Source organism: Trachurus japonicus, chromosome 15 (assembly GCF_045865225.1).
Source record: "Trachurus japonicus isolate A0001 chromosome 15, Traja_1.0".
Classification (NCBI taxonomy): domain Eukaryota; kingdom Metazoa; phylum Chordata; class Actinopteri; order Carangiformes; family Carangidae; genus Trachurus; species Trachurus japonicus.
In genome coordinates, this window is record NC_140921.1 from 2,425,480 (window position 1) to 2,448,625 (window position 23,146).

Genomic DNA, 23,146 nt, shown 5'->3' on the forward strand with positions numbered 1-23,146 from the left:
GCAGCAAGGGGGTTTTCTGACCCCATTGACCCCCTGGTCCACTATCTATCTATCTATCTATCTATCTATCTATCTATCTATCTATCTATCTATCTATCTATCTTCAACTGTCATCTAGGAATAATCCTTTTATATATTTCAGTGGTTTTTAAATTGGTATTCATATTATAGGCTACATATTATATATACCAATTTATATATCAATACCCTATTTAAAAACCTTATTATTATAAATTATATTAATTTAAAATATAATTATTTCATTTTTGTTTCAACTGTCATCTAGGAAAAATACTTTTATATCTTTTATTTTGACTTACATTATAAAGGATTTTATTATTATTAGATTGTATTTATAATTACTAGGTTTGGGTATACACACACACATATATAATTTATAATAATTAGTTTTTTTAAATTGGTAGCCATATTTATATATACCAATTTGTATATTTGTGTGTGCATATATATATATATAAGGATTTATTATTAGGATTTGTTTATAATAGGTTTAGGTACACACACATAATTTATAATCATTTGTTTTTTAAATTGGTAGCCATATTTATATGTACCAATTTGTATATTTCTGTGTGTGTATTCATATATATATATGATTTGTATATATATATTACAACAGTTTTCATACTCTGATGCAGACTCACTATTTGTCACGTCAAGTTAATGCTCACTTAATCTGACTGATGACTTATTAGTACTGTTTTTTATTTTAGAGTTCAGGTTTTTACATATTACAATTAGATTCTCATCACTGATAAATGATAGTCACTTCTAACTATTAGCTTCCATCGGAGTATAAAAACTGTGATATTACTGATATTTAGCTGTTACCAACTGATCTAATGACCTGATTATAAACTGTTGATAAACCACAGAAACATCCTGCAACAAGTCTAACTTTTTTATTACATGAAATTAAAAAAAACAAAGTGGTAACAGCAACTGCAGCTAAGCATCACAGTAGCCTACTTAGTTCACCTACATTCACCAGCTGTTGGTTTGTGTTGCAGCAGAAAAACGAGACGTTAAAAATCAACGATTCACAGAGGCGACATAGAAATGCACTTTTTGATAAATGCAGCGTTTATAAAGGGTTTGTAACCTGTCCACACAGACGTCCTCTGGACAGCAAAGAATAGAAGAAGGTCTGCACTGCAAAAACTCAAAATCTTTCCAAGAAGATTTGTCTTTTTTCTTGTCAGAATGTCTCATTTCTACTCAAAACTCATCCCTGTCCACTAATAATAAGACTCATCGTCTGAAAATCTACTTGTTTTTAGATCATTTTCACTTTCACTTCAAACAAATTTTCATTTGAAATAGGCCTAAGTAGAAAAATCTGCCAGTGAAAGCAGGTTTTTTGTGCTTGTAATAATAAGAAAGAAAAACCTGCTCCACTATCAGATTTTTCTACTTATTCCAAGTGAAAATCTGCTTAAAAGTAAGTAAAAAGTGTCTAAAAACAAGCTGCTTTTTAAATGTGATGAGTCTAATTTTAAGTAGAATGAGATTTGTTTTGACTAGAAATAAGACAAATATTCTTGGTAAGATTTTGAGTTTTTTGAGCAGTGTGGTTGTTCTGAATTTGTAATTTGCAAAGAGATGACTATTGTCTTGACTCCAACGACAGGTTTGCTGCTGCCCTCTGTGCCCTAGACCTTATTTCTTGTCAGAATGTCTCATTTCTACTCAAAACTCATCCCTGTCCACTTTAAATAAGACTCATCGTCTAAAAATCAACTTGTTTTTAGATCATTTTCACTTTCACTTCAAACAAATTTTCATTTGAAATAAGTAGAAAAATCTGCCAGTGAAAGCAAAGTTTTTTGTGCTTGTAATAATAAGAAAGAAAAACCTGCTCCACTATCAGATTCTTCTACTTATTCCAAGTGAAAATGTGTTTGAAAGAAGTAAAAAGTGTCTAAAAACAAGCTACTTTTTAATGTAATGAGTCTTATTTTAAGTAGAATGAGATTTGTTTTGACTAGAAATGACATTTTGACTAGAAATAAGACAAATATTCTTGTAAGATTTTGAGTTTTTGCAGTGTGGTTGTTCTGAATTTGTAATTTGCAAAGAGATGACTATTGTCTTCTTGACTCCAACAGCAGGTTTGCTGCTGCCCTTTGTGCCCGTGACCGTGCTCTGTTAGTCCCTCGTTTCCTCCACGCCACGTACGCACAAACGCCCAGGAACATGATCATTATGAGGAACTCCCAGAACTGTATTGTTTGACTCTTGCGGAACGGGTTGCGGACGGGGTCGCTCTCTTCCTCGTTGACCGCGTTCTTCATCCGGCAGGAGAAGCTCCTGACCTCTTTGGTCTTCTCGTCGTTCCTTATGGTCTGTCTCTGCTGCTGCTGCTGCTGTTGTCCGTCCGGCGGCGCCCACCACGGTCCGTCGTCCCGTCTCCAGCTGTAGACGATCGGTCCAGAAACTTTGGTGTTTCCACCGTCACAGGACAGGACGCAGGTTTCTGAAGGCGGGGTACAGGTCTGAGGGTTCACCACCGTCACCACGGGCTTGGGGACCTTCTTCAAGACCTGATTGGCCTGATTGTTTTTAAGTCCCAGTTTGTGCACCGGTGGTGGCGTCCAAGGTTGATTCTGGGCCGGATTAGTAGAGTCCAACAACGCAAACGGCAACGTGACGAAGAGCAGAAACAGCGGCCGTCGTCCCTCCATGTCCACAGATCGGAAGATGAAGAAATAAAAGAAATCCGTGTCACAGTTGTTACCTACAGTATAGCTGCAGCATTTCCTTCCTCCCTGTGGTTTGTACATCTGAAATGTTCTAAAATTGCGCATCATCTGTCACGTTTGTCGGTTATGGTACCATGTTGCCCTCAGGCAGCAACATACCACTTTTTGGCCTGTCACATCTCCACAATTCATCCCATTTAATGCTGTAATACTTTAAAAAAGAGAAGAGACCTTAGAGAACCAATAACAATGCTTTAATTTATCACATGACTTTCAAGAAGCCATACTGAAACCCTTTTTTGCAGACTTTTTCAAGGGAAACAGGTTTGCCATTTTGCTCCACTAAAACGGTCTGAAAACATTAACTTAACAGTAACTTCCTGGCCCTTTTTCATCTGAAAAAAATATATTTACACTAATAGATTAGTAAAGTTTAATTTGTAATAGTTCCATGCAATTTATTTACTTATTAAATAATGGAAACTTGTTAAAATGCACCTGTTGCCCGAAAGCAACAACGTACCATTATAGAAAATTGCAGTGTTGCCTTGAGGCGACAGTGGACCATTATGGAATCAAAATTGCATTATGAGACTATGGTAGTGTGTGTTTAGGTGTAAATATAATGTTCAAAAACATATAATTCATCATAATTTAGTTTTTTATCCTTAATAAATTTGATTTTGGATGCAGTAAAGTAACATCAGGCTGTTATGATGATGAGGAAGATGAGAATGAGAATTGGGATGAGGATGAGGCCAGTGAAGGTGAAAGTCTACAGAGACTGCTGTTTCTAATACAGTAGATGATGAACCGTAATGGTACAATGTTGCCTACAGTCAACAAATCCCCAAAACTTCCAAAAATAAATAATTTTTTAAAAATTTCTTTAGATTATGTTTATTTAGTCTATTTTGAGACATAAAAACACTCCAAACATTTTTTCCCCCACTGGCATCATAATGCAGCGTACCATAGAGGGTTAAGATTCTCTAACAGACGGTTTCACATATTATTGTACAACAGACAACGTAGCCTAACACAAAATTATATTCTTTACATTCGTCTACTTCAGCTTCCAATGATTTGGTTCCAGTTCTTAACGTCTGTAGTCTTCCTTTATTCTTTACTTTACTTTACTTTATTTTTTTTCTCACGACCACGCAAGTGGTATGGAGCACAAACAATAAAACAGTACAAATAATCAGACATAGCAAGAGGCAGTGGGGGCTGTACATACTTTGTACATACATCTCTGACCAGGACAGAGCAAAAACTATCACTTAAACAGAGGAAGAACACGTTTCAGAAAAGCACCTATCTTATAAATAACTTTAGTTTTATCAGACTGTAATAACAAAATTACCGTAGTTTAAACATAGATGGGCAACGAACATAGTATTTAGGGAGGTATTTTTCTCTTAGATATACAATACATGTGTTCTTGCATTCAAACAAAACATGGAACTCAACACCAATTCTAAACCTCCTCTTTCCACTGCAGAGATCACAAACTATTGAAGGGATAGTTACCCAAAATTAAAGTCCAATTTGGACGAACTGGGAAGAGGAGCTTCTGCTACAAAACAAGCATGAAATATAGACTTTTTTTGGAACAATTTCGCATTTCGGGGCTTCAATACAAGAGGGACATTACATACGAGCAGCATGGAGGCATTTGGATGTTTTTTGGTGTGTTTTTTTGTTACGAAGACAGTTGGTATCCATTTGCAACCGTCATATGGACATGCACTGCTACACCGAGACCCCCTGTAACTCAGAGAATTTGAATTTTGGGTGAACTATCCCTTTTACAAGGCTCTTCCTTTAACATGTTATTCATAAATTGTACATTCTCTTTCATATTTTACCTTCTTCTCTCTGTCCTGACGAGGACACATCAGCTTCCTGAGGATCTCTCGTTTTCGCCACATAAAGTATCCACTAAGTCCCAAGAATGTCATCACTACCAAGACTTTTAAAGCCAGGTATAAAGCTGTGGGCCAGATCGGTGTATGTAGGACTGGGTTGTCGTAGGCGTCGCTCTCTGCCTCACTGATTGGATTCCTCACCCGACAGGTGAAGTTTTTAACCCATTTATTTATCTCATCATTGATAATGATCTTGTCCTTGTCCCCGTCTTCCCACTCTCCACCGTCCTCCCTCCAGCTGTAGGTGAGTGGTCCAAATGCAGGAGTTTCATCATGAAGACAGACCAGAGTGCAGGTCTTCATTTCAGAGGAACAGTTCAGCGGTCTCACCGTTATCTCAGGCTTGGGAACCTCCTTCATGAGCTCCACCTTGTAGCCTTTAGTCTGGACCTGACTGTTGAGCTCCACCGTGTACAGCCCCAAGAAGGCCTCATGTGTCGTGTTTTTAATTTCCAGACCTCCTGTGGTTGTGTTCAGAGTCGTTCGACCTTCAAACATACCGTAATAATCCAACTCATTGTCCCACCATACAGCCACCAGGTTTCTTTCATGTTTCCACCGGATGTTCATGAAAGGACCAGAGGAGTCCGGCTTCAGGCGGATCGTGCCGTTAGCCGGCAGGTACACGTGTTCGTTCTGGGCCGAGGCGGACTTCAGCAACACAAACAGCAGAAATGTAGTCCATGAAAATACAACCGGACCCTCCATGTCCAGAGATCAGAACCAGATCGATGAAATACCGTCCTTCGTATCAGTGAGAAACTGCTCTGACTCCTGTTTCTGCCTCACAGAGTTGTGGTTCGTGGTGCAACAGTTCCTTCCTGACTGTGCTGACACTAACTCAGACCTCCCACTAGAGTTCAAAACCGCTCCAATTTTGGCACGACATAAATGACTTCCTGGCAATATACAAAAAGGTTTAAGTGATAGAGAAGGGTAATATGATTTAAAGGCCCCATGGCATGAAAAATGTGATTTTGGTTATTTTTTGGTGCTTGGGGAGGTCTCTGGGCCACGTATATACTGCCCCATGCATCAAACTGGTCATAAACGGAGAAACACACACCGCCCATTTGTAGGAACTGTCTCTTTAAGACGAGCAGATAGCACTTCCTCCTTTCTGTGATGTCACGCACAAGGTAACTCCGCCCACCATGACCAGTTGTGTTTTTTTTTTTCAATTTTTATGAATGCAGCTTAGGTTTCAGTTACTTGCCTGTGATTGGCCCGACCACACGCCACTCAAAAACAGTCAGCCAATGAGAGGAGAGGTTCTCATTCTCTCTTCTGATTGGCCAAATGACCTGTGCCTGCTAGAGCTCCAGAAAGAGGCAACAGAAAGGGGCAGTATAAACAATATTAAGCAGATCACAGGTACTCAGAACCACTGATACATCTTGTTAGGGATATCAGCAGGTAAATAAACCCAGAGAAAAGTGCACAGCATGGGCCTTTAAGAGGAAAATTGAATGGAATGGAAGATGCAACCAATTGTTCACACTACTTTGAATAGCATGTGCATATCTGTCTTTGAGGTGAAACAGTGGAATAAGTTATCTGATGAGAATAAAGGAAGTAAAAATCTGGTGCAACTCAAAAAAAAAAAAGTTTAAAATCATCATTCTGGAGAGATATAGATGCAACGGTATGTGGTTATGCTTTATGGCATTGGTTCCCAATCCCAACCTGGGGAAGAGAGAGCTTTGTCTGTTCTGAGGTTATGAGGTTATCAAACATTTTTTGATTTAATATAATATATGAAGTAGATCATCAAAAATGATGTATGAACAAAGACAATAGGAACCAAAACCTACAACCTACCTGCAATAGGACATGATAACAATTATGACACAATAGAGGCTGGTGCTTCTCTTCGAAAAAAAGCAGGAGGGGCTTCAAGGAAAAAAGGTTGGGAACCAATGCTTTATGGGACAAATGCTGAATTTCTAACATTTTGTTTGGTATTTGCTGAGTGTGTACATGCATGTTTGTTTATGTATGGGCACTGGTATTAGGTACTTATACATTTACATGTATGGTTGAAAGGTTTGGGCATTTAGCTTCAGCCTCATGCACCCCTTCTTTTGGATGGGATGTTTTCTTTTTTGCTGTTGTTCTTTTTCTGATCCGTCGAAAACAAACTCAAACTCATCAAGGTGTGAAGCTAACTCAGTCTATAAGCTATAGTCCTATAGGTCGGTAGCCTATCATTTTTTTAAAAGCAGCTATTGATGCAGTCTTCATAGTCTAACTTCTGTGATCAGCCTGATCATAGAGCTTACATAGTATGATGGCATGGTGTAATCCTGAAATAATTTTACGTCCTGAACACCTTCAAACTAATTTGAACAAACTGAAATAAATTGTCTGTCAGGTTTTAAAATCTGCTGCAAATTATTTGAACGTACAGACTTGTTGTGCAGATAGTTAAGATAATTATTTGCTTATGTTTCCTCACCACGCTGGTAATTTTACAACTGGGTCTCTTTCATATTAAGAGGCGTTATTGAGTCAGCTGTCAACAACTTCAGAGATTTCTGGCCAGTTGTGGCAGAAATGACCAAACCAGCGATGGACACAGAAAGAAGAAGAAAACCCAACAGGACGGAGGAACAGAGTTGACTTTTATCTGTGTGGAGGTTGTCGCTCTAACTTGAAGGGGAAAACTTCCCCCTTTCTCTGATCGTCTTTCTGATAGTCTTAGTGTCAGCACAGGAAGGAACGGTTGCACCACAAACCACCTCTGAGCAGTTTCTCACGGATACAAAGGAAGATATTTCATCAATCCTGTTCTGATCTCTGGTCATGGAGGGTCCAGTTGTATTTTCATGGTTTTCGTGTTGCTGAAATCTGCCTCGGTACCAAGAATCTTGGTTACAACAATAATATCAAACAATTATATTATATATTTTAATGTTCTGACGTGTTTGGGGAGGGACTGAACCCAAATGCAGACACACAAAAACACAAGGTGAAGGATAACAAAGGTCATTTATTGTGAAAAAGAGGCAAAATGTCTCTGAAAAAACAACCAACAAAAGTCAAAACCCATCATGTTCATCAGTGCTGTGAGTGACACATCCAGGTTCTTAGACTGCAGATCACTGTACAACAGACAATACACATACAGACTGAAGCTAGAAGTAGTGAAACAGAGTGTGTGTTGGCAGAAATGACCAAACCAGCGATGGACACAGAAAGAAGAAGAAAACCCAACAGGACGGAGGAACAGAGTTGACTTTGAGCCCAGTTAGCAGAGGAGCAGAAAGGGCCAAGATGCTGTGTGGATGACTTTCATCTTTACAAGGTTGTAGTCGTAACTTGATGGGGAAATCTAACAACTCTAAGAAAATCTTTGATTTTTTTTATAATTTCATCACTGAGAGCAACTCTAGTAACAAGAATCTTTGGGAGTTCTTCTCTCAGTTCTTCAAATGCTCTTCCTCCTTTCCGTGGAGCCTTTGGTTTCCATTTTATATAAAGCTTTGAAGAAGTAACAGTAGTTTTTTTTCCCCAGCTTTTACTACAGTCAGCAAAGATAGACAATACCCCAGTTTAAAGGAGCCACAGTTTCTAATACATTTGATCCATATATTACACTGTGATGTATGAAAATGAAAAATAATAATTGTGCTTTTTATTTGAACGTTCTGTCATGTTTTGGTAGGAACTGAACCCAAATGCAGACACACAAAAAACACAAGGTGAAGGATAACAAAGGTCATTTATTGTGAAAAAGAGGCAAATGCAAAATGTCTGTGAACAAACAACCAACAAAAGTCAATCGTCAACAACAAACATGGATCATATTGATCAGTGCTGTGAGTGACACATCCAGGTTCTTAGACTGCAGATCACTGTACAACAGACAATACATGGAATCATGGTCTTTCTTCTTCTTTCGTAGATATGTGAGTTGGTGAGAGGGTACATACATTTAATGTTGGTGCCGATAATGACAGCGTCGTTGACATGGCAACGTTTGCCGTGTCAACGACGCTGTCATTTATGACACACTGCCCCCTAGAGGATCAGTTGCGTTATGTCCATAAAAACAGTGAAACCGGACGGAGGTATGTAGGCCAGTTACAGAGAGAGCGTTTGGTACGGACGGAAGAATATCGTCCAGTTCCGACAGAAAAAGACAGCCACCTTAAGTCCCAAGACCGTCATCACTACCAAGACTGACGAGGCCGCGCATAAAACTGTGGACCAGATCGATTTATGTATGAAGAATGGATTGTCGTAGGCCTCACTTTCTGCCTCACTGACTGGATTCTTCACCCGACAGCTGAAGGTTTTAATCCCTTTAGTCTTCACATCATTGTCAATGGGCATTTCCTTGTCTCCTTGTCTCCAGTCTCCATCGTCCTCCCTCCAGCTGTAGGTGAGTGGTCCAAGTCCAGAGGTCTCGTAATGAAGACAGACCAGTCTGCAGGTCTCAAATTCAGGGGAACAGGCCAGTGGTTTCACGTCCACCTCAGGCTTGGTTACGTTCTTCATGAGCTTCACCTTGTAACCCTTAGACTGGACCTGATGGTTGATCTCCACCCAGTACAGTCCTGCGAAGGCCTCCGTCGTGTTTTTAATTTCCAGATGCCCAGTGGTTGTGTTCAGTGTCGTGCGTCCAACAAACTTGCCGTGATAATCCATCCCATTGTTCCACCAGACAGCCACCAGGTTACGGTTATGTTTCCACAGGATGATGTTGTACGGACCGGAGGAGTCAGGCTTCAGGTTGATGGTGCCACCAAGCTTCACATACACTGGTTCATTCAGGGCCGAGGTGGACTTCAGCCACATGAACAGCAGGAAAGGAAACCATGAAAACACAACCGGTCGCTCCATGTTTACAGATCAGAACAAGATCGATGAAATATCGTCCACGTCTCTGCTGCTCTGAACTCTGATTCTGCTCAGAGGAGGTTTTGTGGTGCAGCAGTTACTTCCTTTACTGACACTGACTGACTCCTCCCACCTTAACTCTAACACCATCTTTGTACCTTGGCTTTGTGTTTGTGTTTCTTCTCCAGCGTTTACTGTCGTCAGCATAAATAGTCAACATCCCAGTTTACAGGAGTTACAGTTATCATACAGTATATTACACACTGTGATGTGTGATTGTTTGAACGGGGAGGGACTGAACACAAATGCAGACACAAAAACACATGTGGACGGATACCAAAGATCATTTATTATGAAAAAGAGGCAAATGCGGGGCGGTGCGTGGCGCAGTGGTTAAAGCGGCCGCCCCATGTAGAGGCTACAGTCCTCAACGCAGGCGTCCCCGGTTCGAGTCCTGTGTCGGGCAGACCTTTCCTGCATGTCATTCTCCCTCTCTCTGCCTCCCCCTTTCCTGTCTATCTATACTGTGCTATCAAATAAAAGCCAAAAAATATACTTAAAAAAAAAAAGAAGAGGCAAATGCAAAAGTCTAGGAACAAAAACACAAAGTATGTATCAATAAAAACAGTGGTTGGATCTAAGTCATGGACAAAACACACAAAAGGAACTCAAAGGTGTCTCCAAAGAACCAACACAAAAGATGCAAGACAGACGCACACACATCCAGGTTCTTACAACAGACAATACATGGAATCATGGTCTTTCTTCTTTCTCTTTGTCCAGGTTTATTCTAAACCTCCTCTTTCCACTGCAGCTATCTCAAAATATTGACAAGGCTCCTGCGTATATAATATTAAATATCCTGTACATTCTTTTTCATTTTTTACATTCTTCTCTCTGTCCTGATGAGGACACATCAGTTTCTTGAGGATCTCTCGTTTTTGCCACATTAAGAACGCAAAAAGTCCCAAGAATGTCATCACTACCAAGACCCTCAGGACCAGGTAGGCTGTGGGCCAGATCGGTTTATCTATAAAAAACGGGTTGTCGTAGGCCTCACTCTCTGGATTCTTCACCCGACAGAAGTTTTTAACCTCTTGATTCTTCATATCATTGACGATGGGTTTTTCCTTGTCTCCTTGTCTCCAGTCTCCACCGTCCTCCCTCCAGCTGTAGGTGAGTGGTCCAAATGCAGAGGTGTCGTAATGAAGACAGACCAATCTTCAGATCTCCAGTTCAGGAGATCTGGCCAGTGGTCTCACGTCCACCTCAGGCTTGGTAACCTCCTTGATGAGCTTCACCATGTAGCCTTTACTCTGGACTTGACTGTTGACTTCCACCGTGTACAGCCCTGCAAAGTTCTCATTTGTGTTTTCAATTTCCAGATGCCCAGTGGTTGTGTTCAGGGTCGTGCGACCATTAAACTTGCCGTAATAATCCATCCCATTGTTCCACCATACAGCCACCAGGTCACCATTATGTTTCCACAGGATGTTGCTGAAAGGACCAGAGGAGTCAGGCTTCAGGTTGATGGTGCCACCAAGCTTCACATACACCGGTTCATTCTGGGCCGAGGTGGACTTCAGCCACATGAACAGCAGGAAAGGAAACCATGAAAACACAACCGGTTGCTCCATGTTTACAGATCAGAACAAGATCGATGAAATATCGTCCACGTCTCAGCTGCTCTGAACTCTGATTCTGCTCAGAGGAGGTTTTGTGGTGCAGCAGTTCCTTCCTTTACTGACACTGACTGACTCCTCCCACTTTAACTCTAACACCATCTTTGTACCATTTACACTATTCTGTATCAAATAAATCAATCTGTAAGCTGTAGAAATGAAACAAATATGAAATAAATTGTTCTTCACACTTTAAAAGTTGCTGCAAATTGTTTACACATACAGACTGAAGCTAGAAGTAGTGAAACGGTGTGTGTGTTGGCAGAAATGACCAAACCAGCGATGGACACAGAAAGAAGAAGAAAACCCAACAGGATGGAGGAACAGAGTTGACTTTGAGCCCAGTTAGCAGAGGAGCAGAAAGGACCAAGATGCTGTGTGGATGACTTTTATCTTTACAAGGTTGTAGTCGTAATTTGATGGGGAAATCTAACAACTCTAAGAAAATCTTAGATTTTTTTTAATAATTTCATCAACAAGAATCTTTGGGAGTTCTTCTCTCAGTTCTTCAAATGCTCTTCCTCCTTTCCGTGGAGCCTTTGGTTTCCATTTTATATAAAGCTTTGAAGAAGTAACAGTAGTTTTTGTTTCCCCAGCTTTTACTACAGTCAGCAAAGATAGACAATACCCCAGTTTAAAGGAGCCACAGTTTCTAATACATTTGATCCATATATTACACTGTGATGTATGATTGTTTACACTGTACAAAACCACTGCAAATAAAACATGAGAGGAAGCATTTACAAAAATAATATTAAATAATTGTGCTTTTTATTTGAACGTTCTGTCGTGTTTTGGGAGGAACTGAACCCAAATGCAGACACACAAAAAACACAAGGTGAAGGATAACAAAGGTCATTTATTGTGAAAAAGAGGCAAATGCAAAATGTCTGTGTGAACAAACAACCAACAAAAGTCAATCGTCAACAACAAACATGGATCATATTGATCAGTGCTGTGAGTGACACATCCAGGTTCTTAGACTGCAGATCACTGTACAACAGACAATACATGGAATCATGGTCTTTCTTCTTTCTCTTTCGGGCACTTTCGTAGATATGTGAGTTGGTGAGAGGGTACATACATTTAATGTTGGTGCCGATAATGACAGCGTCGTTGACATGGCAACGTTTGCCGTGTCAACGACGCTGTCATTTATGACACACTGCCCCCTAGAGGATAAGTTGCGTTATGTCCATAAAAACAGTGAAACCGGACGGAGGTATGTAGGCCAGTTACAGAGAGAGCGTTTGGTACGGACGGAAGAATATCGTCCAGTTCCGACAGAAAAAGACAGCCACCTTAAGTCCCAAGACCGTCATCACTACCAAGACTGACGAGGCCGCGCATAAAACTGTGGACCAGATCGATTTATGTATGAAGAATGGATTGTTGTAGGCCTCACTTTCTGCCTCACTGACTGGATTCTTCACCCGACAGGTGAAGGTTTTAATCCCTTTAGTCTTCACATCATTGTCTTCATCATTGTCGATGGACTTTTCCTTGTCTCCTTGTTTCCAGTCTCCATCGTCCTCCCTCCAGCTGTAGGTGAGTGGTCCAACTCCAGAGGTCCCATAATGAAGACAGACCAGTTTGCAGTGCTTATCTGCATGTGAACAGGCCAGTGGTTTCACATTCACCTCAGGCTTGGTTACGTTCTTCACGAGCTTCACCTTGTAGCCCTTAGACTGGACCTGACTGTTGATCTCCACCGTGTACGGCCCTGTGAAGGCCTCGGTCGTGTTTTTAATTTCCAGATGCCCAGTGGTTGTGTTCAGTGTCGTGCGTCCAACAAACTTGCCGTGATAATCCATCCCATTGTTCCACCAGACAGCCACCAGGTTACGGTTATGTTTCCACACGATGTTGCTGAAAGGACCAGAGGAGTCAGGCTTCAGGTTGATGGTGCCACCAAGCTTCACATACACCGGTTCATTCTGGGCCGAGGTGGACTTCAGCCACATGAACAGCAGGAAAGGAAACCATGAAAACACAACCGGTCGCTCCATGTTTACAGATCAGAACCAAATCAGTTAAATATCGTCCACGTCTCAGCTGCTCTGAACTCTGATTCTGCTCAGAGGAGGTTTTGTGGTGCAGCAGTTACTTCCTTTACTGACACTGACTGACTCCTCCCACTTTAACTCTAACACCATCTTTGTACCATTTACACTATTCTGTATCAAATAAATCAATCTGTAAGCCGTAGACATGAAACAAATATGAAATAAATTGTTCTTCACACTTTAAAAGTTGCTGCAAATTGTTTACACAAACAGACTGAAGCTAAGAGTAGTGAAACAGAGTGTGTGTTGGCAGAAATGACCAAACCAGCGATGGACACAGAAAGAAAGAGAAAACCCAACAGGACGGAGGAACAGAGTTGACTTTGAGCCCAGTTAGCAGAGGAGCAGAAAGGACCAAGATGCTGTGTGGATTACTTTTATCTTTACAAGGTTGTAGTCGTAACTTGATGGGGAAATCTAACAATTGTAAGAAAATCTTAGATTTTTTAAAATAATTAATAATAAAAACTCTAGTAACAAGAATCTTTGGGAGTTCTTCTCTCAGTTCTTCAAATGCTCTTCCTCTTTCCCATGGAGCCTTTGGTTTCCATGTTGGGACATTCTTGTCCCACATCGAAAGAGAAGTCAGTTATATAAATCTTTGAAGAAGAAGCAGCGGTTTTAGTTTCTTCCCCAGCGTTTACTGCCGTCAGCAGTAATAGACAATACCCAGTTTACAGGAGCCACAGATACACTCCTAATACAGTTGATCCATATATTACACTGTGATGTACGGGTGTTTACACTGTACAAAACCACTGCATATAAAACATCAGAGGAAGCATTTACAACAATAATATCAAACTAGAAAATTTCCTCTCGGGAAATTTTGAATGGGCCACGGGAGCTATTGCGGGTTGTGCCATCTCTGTCAACATGGGAATCAAACCCACGATCTTAAGGTCAAGACAGAGCTGATCAGACAGACACATGATCATCTTTCTATAAGCACTGATATGGAGGAGCTGTAACCACATTAGGTTACCTGTGTGTGTGTGTGTGTGTGTGTGTGTGTGTGTGTGTGTGTGTGTGTGTGTGTGTGTGTGTGTGTGACTGTAATCACATGAAGCTGGCTCTAGAGTCTGTGTGTGTGTGTGTGACTGACTTGACACATAGTTAGTTAGTAGCTGCATCCTGTGTCAGTCTGATTTAGCTGTGTCTGTGTTTATAAACATTTAAACGAGCGCCAGGTGGATTGTTTATGAAGTTAACGAGCCCTGGCCTGAGGATCAAAGAGGTTACCACGGCGATAGGGGCCCCCGCAGGCTGAGACAGACAGAAACGTGGAGAAAAACAGCCATTTTCTGCCTCTAAACCGGCCTCACAATTAGGCTTAGCATGACAAAACGGTAACTCCTATCAGAACAAAACACAGATCAACGTTGCTCTAAGGACTTACTGAAAATTTCGGTACGATTTGGTGTTTCTACAGTAAATATTTTGGCGACGCTGGCAGTTTTAAAACATCAGGCCGTTCTGCTCCTCTCAGAAAATATTTGTATTGGACTCAATGAGGAGCAGGGACAGACGTGGCCGCACTCAGAGGCTGATTCTGTAAGTTCTGTAAGTCTCTCTGATATTTTGAGCACATGACATGAGAGATAACAAGTTTGTCTTACAAATTCTGAAAAAATTATGTCTGTAGAGTGTAAATTGTGGCCGTGGTGGCAATTTATCCAGAAAAAATACAGAATGTTTCTTCACTCTCTCCCACTCTAACCGATGATGTCACGCACTCTGACACGAACATTCCATGCAATACACACCCATTATAAACTCATAATTTCTCCAAAAATGATCATGGTCATTGATCAGGGATTGATCAAAAACTATATGACCTATCAAAACGTGGAGTAATACGACAATACACAAGACTTGTGTCTACTGTTTAAAGTTTAAATGGAGTCTCTAGGTGAAAGTATGCCTGAGCAGTAGACGTTTGTTAAACTCCAATGATTGGTCTTTTTCGATCTTTTTTTTCCGCCCGTCCCATTGACTTACATGCAAAATTTTTGCGCAGTTTTTCGCGACTACGTCGCGAAAAATTCGTAAACTGTTGAGAAAAGTAATAGCACAGCGATCCCAATCAAGACGCACGTTTTGATATATAATATGTCCTGCAACTCTTCGAGTTGCAGGACTAGTAGCGCATCGAAATCTGGCCGGAAGTGGAAAAATAACTAGAAAAAGCATTTCCAAGAATGGAAATGGTGTGACTGCTGATAGCAACTGAACGCTGTTGCAGAATTAGCAAATAGTGCAAGCTGTGATCACCATACAAATGTTTGACCAAGGTCAGAATCGAACCCACATCCTCATGGTCATTAGACTTCCACTCTGCCTCTAGGCCACGGTGCACACACAGTTGCAGAGACTGTTGTCTGTTAATGATCTGCACACTGTCAACATCAAGAAAGCTTGAGAGTCAAGCTTGAATGACTTAGAATGAAAATGTCTGTGAATTTCAGGCTGAGCACTAACCATATGGCCACAGAGAACCTGAGTTACAATGAGCTTTATACTATGAGGAATCAAAGACTGTCCAATGACAGCTGAATAATTGGAATCAAAAGTCAAGCAATGAAGTGAAAAGACTGAGGCAGGAATCGAACCCATGACCATATGATCACTTAACCTTTACTCTGCCACTCAGCTACAGAGAGCACACTGCTTTCAAAACTGTTGTCATTCATTGTAATGTGATGATGTGCTGCAAACTGGTACGAGTAATCAAGGAGATAACAAACACCTGTAACCAACTGAAGGCGGGGGAGGAGAGCAGAATTCAACATAACATAACAAGAGTTCTTCCCTTGGATTCGAACCAGTGACCTTAGGGTTGGCAAGCATCTACTCTAACCCCTACACTACAGTGGAGTTGTGAAGAAGAGAGGTTGAGACTTTGATGAATGTGAGATTTTTTGTGAAAAAGTTAAATATTTTAAAAAGTATAAATAGTTAAAAAGAGAAAAGTAATGCCGATAAAGTTCAAAAAAAGCTGCACGTTTTGATATATGAATTGTTGAAATAGCACAAAGTATGAAGGACTAGAAGAAGACCGTAAAAAGGCGGAAGAAAATGGCCAAACAGAAGAACAATAGTGTGACTGCTTCAGCAGTCACACTAACTAGAAAAAGCATTTCCAAGAATGGAAATGGTGTGACTGCTGACAGCAACTGAACGCTGTTGCAGAATTAGCAAATAGTGCAAGCTGTGATCACCATACAAATGTTTGACCAAGGTCAGAATCGAACCCACATCCTCATGGTTATTAGACTTCCACTCTGCCTCTAGGCCACGGTGCACACACAGTTGCAGAGACTGTTGTCTGTTAATGATCTGCACACTGTCAACATCAAGAAAGCTTGAGAGTCAAGCTTGAATGACTTAGAATGAAAATGTCTGTGAATTTCAGGCTGAGCACTAACCATATGGCCACAGAGAACCTGAGTTACAATGAGCTTTATACTATGAGGAATCAAAGACTGTCCAATGACAGCTGAATAATTGGAATCAAAAGTCAAGCAATGAAGTGAAAAGACTGAGGCAGGAATCGAACCCATGACCATATGATCACTAAACCTTTACTCTGCCACTCGGCTACAGAGAGCACACTGCTTTCAAACCTGTTGTCATTCATTGTAATGTGACGATGTGCTGCAAACTGGTACGAGTAATCAAGGAGATAACAAACACCTGTAACCAATTGAAGGCGGGGGAGGAGAGCAGAATTCAACATAACATAACAAGAGTTCTTCCCTTGGATTCGAACCAGTGACCTTAGGGTTGGCAAACATCCACCCTAACCCCTACACTACAGTGGAGTTGTGAAGAAGAGAGGTTGAGACTTTGATGAATGTGAGATTTTTTGTGAAAAAGTTAAATATTTTAAAAAGTATAAATAGTTAAAAAGAGAAAAGTAATGCCGATAAAGTTAAAAAAAAGCTGCACGTTTTGATATATGAATTGTTGAAATAGCACAAAGTATGAAGGACTAGAAGAAGACCGTAAAAAGGCGGAAGAAAATGGCCAAACAGAAGAACAATAGTGTGACTGCTTCAGCAGTCACACTAACTAGAAAAAGCATTTCCAAGAATGGAAATGGTGTGACTGCTGACAGCAACTGAACGCTGTTGCAGAATTAGCAAATAGTGCAAGCTGTGATCACCATACAAATGTTTGACCAAGGTCAGAATCGAACCCACATCCTCATGGTCATTAGACTTCCACTCTGCCTCTAGGCCACGGTGCACACACAGTTGCAGAGACTGTTGTCTGTTAATGATCTGCACACTGTCAACATCAAGAAAGCTTGAGAGTCAAGCTTGAATGACTTAGAATGAAAATGTCTGTGAATTTCAGGCTGAGCACTAACCATATGGCCACAGAGAACCTGAGTTACAATGAGCTTTATACTATGAGGAATCAAAGACTGTCCAATGACAGCTGAATAATTGGAATCAAAAGTCAAGCAATGAAGTGAAAAGACTGAGGCAGGAATCGAACCCATGACCATATGATCACTTAACCTTTACTCTGCCACTCAGCTACAGAGAGCACACTGCTTTCAAAACTGTTGTCATTCATTGTAATGTGATGATGTGCTGCAAACTGGTACGAGTAATCAAGGAGATAACAAACACCTGTAACCAACTGAAGGCGGGGGAGGAGAGCAGAATTCAACATAACATAACAAGAGTTCTTCCCTTGGATTCGAACCAGTGACCTTAGGGTTGGCAAGCATCTACTCTAACCCCTACACTACAGTGGAGTTGTGAAGAAGAGAGGTTGAGACTTTGATGAATGTGAGATTTTTTGTGAAAAAGTTAAATATTTTAAAAAGTATAAATAGTTAAAAAGAGAAAAGTAATGCCGATAAAGTTCAAAAAAAGCTGCACGTTTTGATATATGAATTGTTGAAATAGCACAAAGTATGAAGGACTAGAAGAAGACCGTAAAAAGGCGGAAGAAAATGGCCAAACAGAAGAACAATAGTGTGACTGCTTCAGCAGTCACACTAACTAGAAAAAGCATTTCCAAGAATGGAAATGGTGTGACTGCTGACAGCAACTGAACGCTGTTGCAGAATTAGCAAATAGTGCAAGCTGTGATCACCATACAAATGTTTGACCAAGGTCAGAATCGAACCCACATCCTCATGGTTATTAGACTTCCACTCTGCCTCTAGGCCACGGTGCACACACAGTTGCAGAGACTGTTGTCTGTTAATGATCTGCACACTGTCAACATCAAGAAAGCTTGAGAGTCAAGCTTGAATGACTTAGAATGAAAATGTCTGTGAATTTCAGGCTGAGCACTAACCATATGGCCACAGAGAACCTGAGTTACAATGAGCTTTATACTATGAGGAATCAAAGACTGTCCAATGACAGCTGAATAATTGGAATCAAAAGTCAAGCAATGAAGTGAAAAGACTGAGGCAGGAATCGAACCCATGACCATATGATCACTAAACCTTTACTCTGCCACTCGGCTACAGAGAGCACACTGCTTTCAAACCTGTTGTCATTCATTGTAATGTGACGATGTGCTGCAAACTGGTACGAGTAATCAAGGAGATAACAAACACCTGTAACCAATTGAAGGCGGGGGAGGAGAGCAGAATTCAACATAACATAACAAGAGTTCTTCCCTTGGATTCGAACCAGTGACCTTAGGGTTGGCAAACATCCACCCTAACCCCTACACTACAGTGGAGTTGTGAAGAAGAGAGGTTGAGACTTTGATGAATGTGAGATTTTTTGTGAAAAAGTTAAATATTTTAAAAAGTATAAATAGTTAAAAAGAGAAAAGTAATGCCGATAAAGTTAAAAAAAAGCTGCACGTTTTGATATATGAATTGTTGAAATAGCACAAAGTATGAAGGACTAGAAGAAGACCGTAAAAAGGCGGAAGAAAATGGCCAAACAGAAGAACAATAGTGTGACTGCTTCAGCAGTCACACTAACTAGAAAAAGCATTTCCAAGAATGGAAATGGTGTGACTGCTGACAGCAACTGAACGCTGTTGCAGAATTAGCAAATAGTGCAAGCTGTGATCACCATACAAATGTTTGACCAAGGTCAGAATCGAACCCACATCCTCATGGTCATTAGACTTCCACTCTGCCTCTAGGCCACGGTGCACACACAGTTGCAGAGACTGTTGTCTGTTAATGATCTGCACACTGTCAACATCAAGAAAGCTTGAGAGTCAAGCTTGAATGACTTAGAATGAAAATGTCTGTGAATTTCAGGCTGAGCACTAACCATATGGCCACAGAGAACCTGAGTTACAATGAGCTTTATACTATGAGGAATCAAAGACTGTCCAATGACAGCTGAATAATTGGAATCAAAAGTCAAGCAATGAAGTGAAAAGACTGAGGCAGGAATCGAACCCATGACCATATGATCACTTAACCTTTACTCTGCCACTCAGCTACAGAGAGCACACTGCTTTCAAAACTGTTGTCATTCATTGTAATGTGATGATGTGCTGCAAACTGGTACGAGTAATCAAGGAGATAACAAACACCTGTAACCAACTGAAGGCGGGGGAGGAGAGCAGAATTCAACATAACATAACAAGAGTTCTTCCCTTGGATTCGAACCAGTGACCTTAGGGTTGGCAAGCATCTACTCTAACCCCTACACTACAGTGGAGTTGTGAAGAAGAGAGGTTGAGACTTTGATGAATGTGAGATTTTTTGTGAAAAAGTTAAATATTTTAAAAAGTATAAATAGTTAAAAAGAGAAAAGTAATGCCGATAAAGTTCAAAAAAAGCTGCACGTTTTGATATATGAATTGTTGAAATAGCACAAAGTATGAAGGACTAGAAGAAGACCGTAAAAAGGCGGAAGAAAATGGCCAAACAGAAGAACAATAGTGTGACTGCTTCAGCAGTCACACTAACTAGAAAAAGCATTTCCAAGAATGGAAATGGTGTGACTGCTGACAGCAACTGAACGCTGTTGCAGAATTAGCAAATAGTGCAAGCTGTGATCACCATACAAATGTTTGACCAAGGTCAGAATCGAACCCACATCCTCATGGTTATTAGACTTCCACTCTGCCTCTAGGCCACGGTGCACACACAGTTGCAGAGACTGTTGTCTGTTAATGATCTGCACACTGTCAACATCAAGAAAGCTTGAGAGTCAAGCTTGAATGACTTAGAATGAAAATGTCTGTGAATTTCAGGCTGAGCACTAACCATATGGCCACAGAGAACCTGAGTTACAATGAGCTTTATACTATGAGGAATCAAAGACTGTCCAATGACAGCTGAATAATTGGAATCAAAAGTCAAGCAATGAAGTGAAAAGACTGAGGCAGGAATCGAACCCATGACCATATGATCACTAAACCTTTACTCTGCCACTCGGCTACAGAGAGCACACTGCTTTCAAACCTGTTGTCATTCATTGTAATGTGACGATGTGCTGCAAACTGGTACGAGTAATCAAGGAGATAACAAACACCTGTAACCAATTGAAGGCGGGGGAGGAGAGCAGAATTCAACATAACATAACAAGAGTTCTTCCCTTGGATTCGAACCAGTGACCTTAGGTTGGCAAACATCCACCCTAACCCCTACACTACAGTGGAGTTGTGAAGAAGAGAGGTTGAGACTTTGATGAATGTGAGATTTTTTGTGAAAAAGTTAAATATTTTAAAAAGTATAAATAGTTAAAAAGAGAAAAGTAATGCCGATAAAGTTAAAAAAAAGCTGCACGTTTTGATATATGAATTGTTGAAATAGCACAAAGTATGAAGGACTAGAAGAAGACCGTAAAAAGGCGGAAGAAAATGGCCAAACAGAAGAACAATAGTGTGACTGCTTCAGCAGTCACACTAACTAGAAAAAGCATTTCCAAGAATGGAAATGGTGTGACTGCTGACAGCAACTGAACGCTGTTGCAGAATTAGCAAATAGTGCAAGCTGTGATCACCATACAAATGTTTGACCAAGGTCAGAATCGAACCCACATCCTCATGGTCATTAGACTTCCACTCTGCCTCTAGGCCACGGTGCACACACAGTTGCAGAGACTGTTGTCTGTTAATGATCTGCACACTGTCAACATCAAGAAAGCTTGAGAGTCAAGCTTGAATGACTTAGAATGAAAATGTCTGTGAATTTCAGGCTGAGCACTAACCATATGGCCACAGAGAACCTGAGTTACAATGAGCTTTATACTATGAGGAATCAAAGACTGTCCAATGACAGCTGAATAATTGGAATCAAAAGTCAAGCAATGAAGTGAAAAGACTGAGGCAGGAATCGAACCCATGACCATATGATCACTTAACCTTTACTCTGCCACTCAGCTACAGAGAGCACACTGCTTTCAAAACTGTTGTCATTCATTGTAATGTGATGATGTGCTGCAAACTGGTACGAGTAATCAAGGAGATAACAAACACCTGTAACCAACTGAAGGCGGGGGAGGAGAGCAGAATTCAACATAACATAACAAGAGTTCTTCCCTTGGATTCGAACCAGTGACCTTAGGGTTGGCAAGCATCTACTCTAACCCCTACACTACAGTGGAGTTGTGAAGAAGAGAGGTTGAGACTTTGATGAATGTGAGATTTTTTGTGAAAAAGTTAAATATTTTAAAAAGTATAAATAGTTAAAAAGAGAAAAGTAATGCCGATAAAGTTCAAAAAAAGCTGCACGTTTTGATATATGAATTGTTGAAATAGCACAAAGTATGAAGGACTAGAAGAAGACCGTAAAAAGGCGGAAGAAAATGGCCAAACAGAAGAACAATAGTGTGACTGCTTCAGCAGTCACACTAACTAGAAAAAGCATTTCCAAGAATGGAAATGGTGTGACTGCTGACAGCAACTGAACGCTGTTGCAGAATTAGCAAATAGTGCAAGCTGTGATCACCATACAAATGTTTGACCAAGGTCAGAATCGAACCCACATCCTCATGGTTATTAGACTTCCACTCTGCCTCTAGGCCACGGTGCACACACAGTTGCAGAGACTGTTGTCTGTTAATGATCTGCACACTGTCAACATCAAGAAAGCTTGAGAGTCAAGCTTGAATGACTTAGAATGAAAATGTCTGTGAATTTCAGGCTGAGCACTAACCATATGGCCACAGAGAACCTGAGTTACAATGAGCTTTATACTATGAGGAATCAAAGACTGTCCAATGACAGCTGAATAATTGGAATCAAAAGTCAAGCAATGAAGTGAAAAGACTGAGGCAGGAATCGAACCCATGACCATATGATCACTAAACCTTTACTCTGCCACTCGGCTACAGAGAGCACACTGCTTTCAAAACTGTTGTCATTCATTGTAATGTGATGATGTGCTGCAAACTGGTATGAGTAATCAAGGAGATAACAAACACCTGTAACCAATTGAAGGCGGGGGAGGAGAGCAGAATTCAACATAACATAACAAGAGTTCTTCCCTTGGATTCGAACCAGTGACCTTAGGGTTGGCAGGCAGTTACCCTAACCCCTACACTACAGTGGAGTTGTGAAGAAGAGAGGTTGAGACTTTGATGAATGTGAGATTTTTTGTGAAAAAGTTAAATATTTGAAAAAGTATAAATAGTTAAAAAGAGAAAAGTAATGCCGATAAAGTTAAAAAAAAGCTGCACGTTTTGATATATGAATTGTTGAAATAGCACAAAGTATGAAGGACTAGAAGAAGACCGTAAAAAGGCGGAAGAAAATGGCCAAACAGAAGAACAATAGTGTGACTGCTTCAGCAGTCACACTAATAATAACTAGAAAAAACATTTCCAAGAATGGAAATGGTGTGAATGCTGGAAGCAATGCTGAATGAGCTGAAGAAATTGTTGAAAGAAAGAAAGAAAGAAAGATTGAAACAAGAGAGAAAAAAGAAAAGGACAGAAAGAAAGAAA

The 23,146-nt window shown here is 40.5% G+C and overlaps 3 protein-coding genes across 3 annotated transcripts; all 3 read right to left on the reverse strand.

The window, feature by feature from the left end:
* Positions 1-4,558: 4,558 nt before the first annotated feature.
* Positions 4,559-5,423, reverse strand: LOC146972995 (CD48 antigen-like). Its single transcript, XM_085799121.1, has one exon. The coding sequence runs from the start codon at positions 5,360-5,362 to the stop codon at positions 4,559-4,561; it is 804 nt and encodes a 267-aa protein (XP_085655247.1). The 5' UTR covers positions 5,363-5,423.
* Positions 5,424-8,365: 2,942 nt separating this feature from the next.
* LOC146972996 (uncharacterized) lies at positions 8,366-9,478 on the reverse strand. The gene has a single exon (XM_085801008.1). The coding sequence runs from the start codon at positions 9,455-9,457 to the stop codon at positions 8,741-8,743; it is 717 nt and encodes a 238-aa protein (XP_085657134.1). The 5' UTR covers positions 9,458-9,478; the 3' UTR covers positions 8,366-8,740.
* A 1,244-nt stretch (positions 9,479-10,722) lies between these two features.
* LOC146972997 (uncharacterized) lies at positions 10,723-13,198 on the reverse strand. The gene is made up of 2 exons (XM_085799122.1): positions 12,510-13,198; positions 10,723-11,079 (listed from the first exon to the last, which is right to left on the reverse strand). The coding sequence occupies exons 1-2, from the start codon at positions 13,188-13,190 to the stop codon at positions 10,723-10,725; spliced, it is 1,038 nt and encodes a 345-aa protein (XP_085655248.1). The 5' UTR covers positions 13,191-13,198.
* Positions 13,199-23,146: the final 9,948 nt, after the last annotated feature.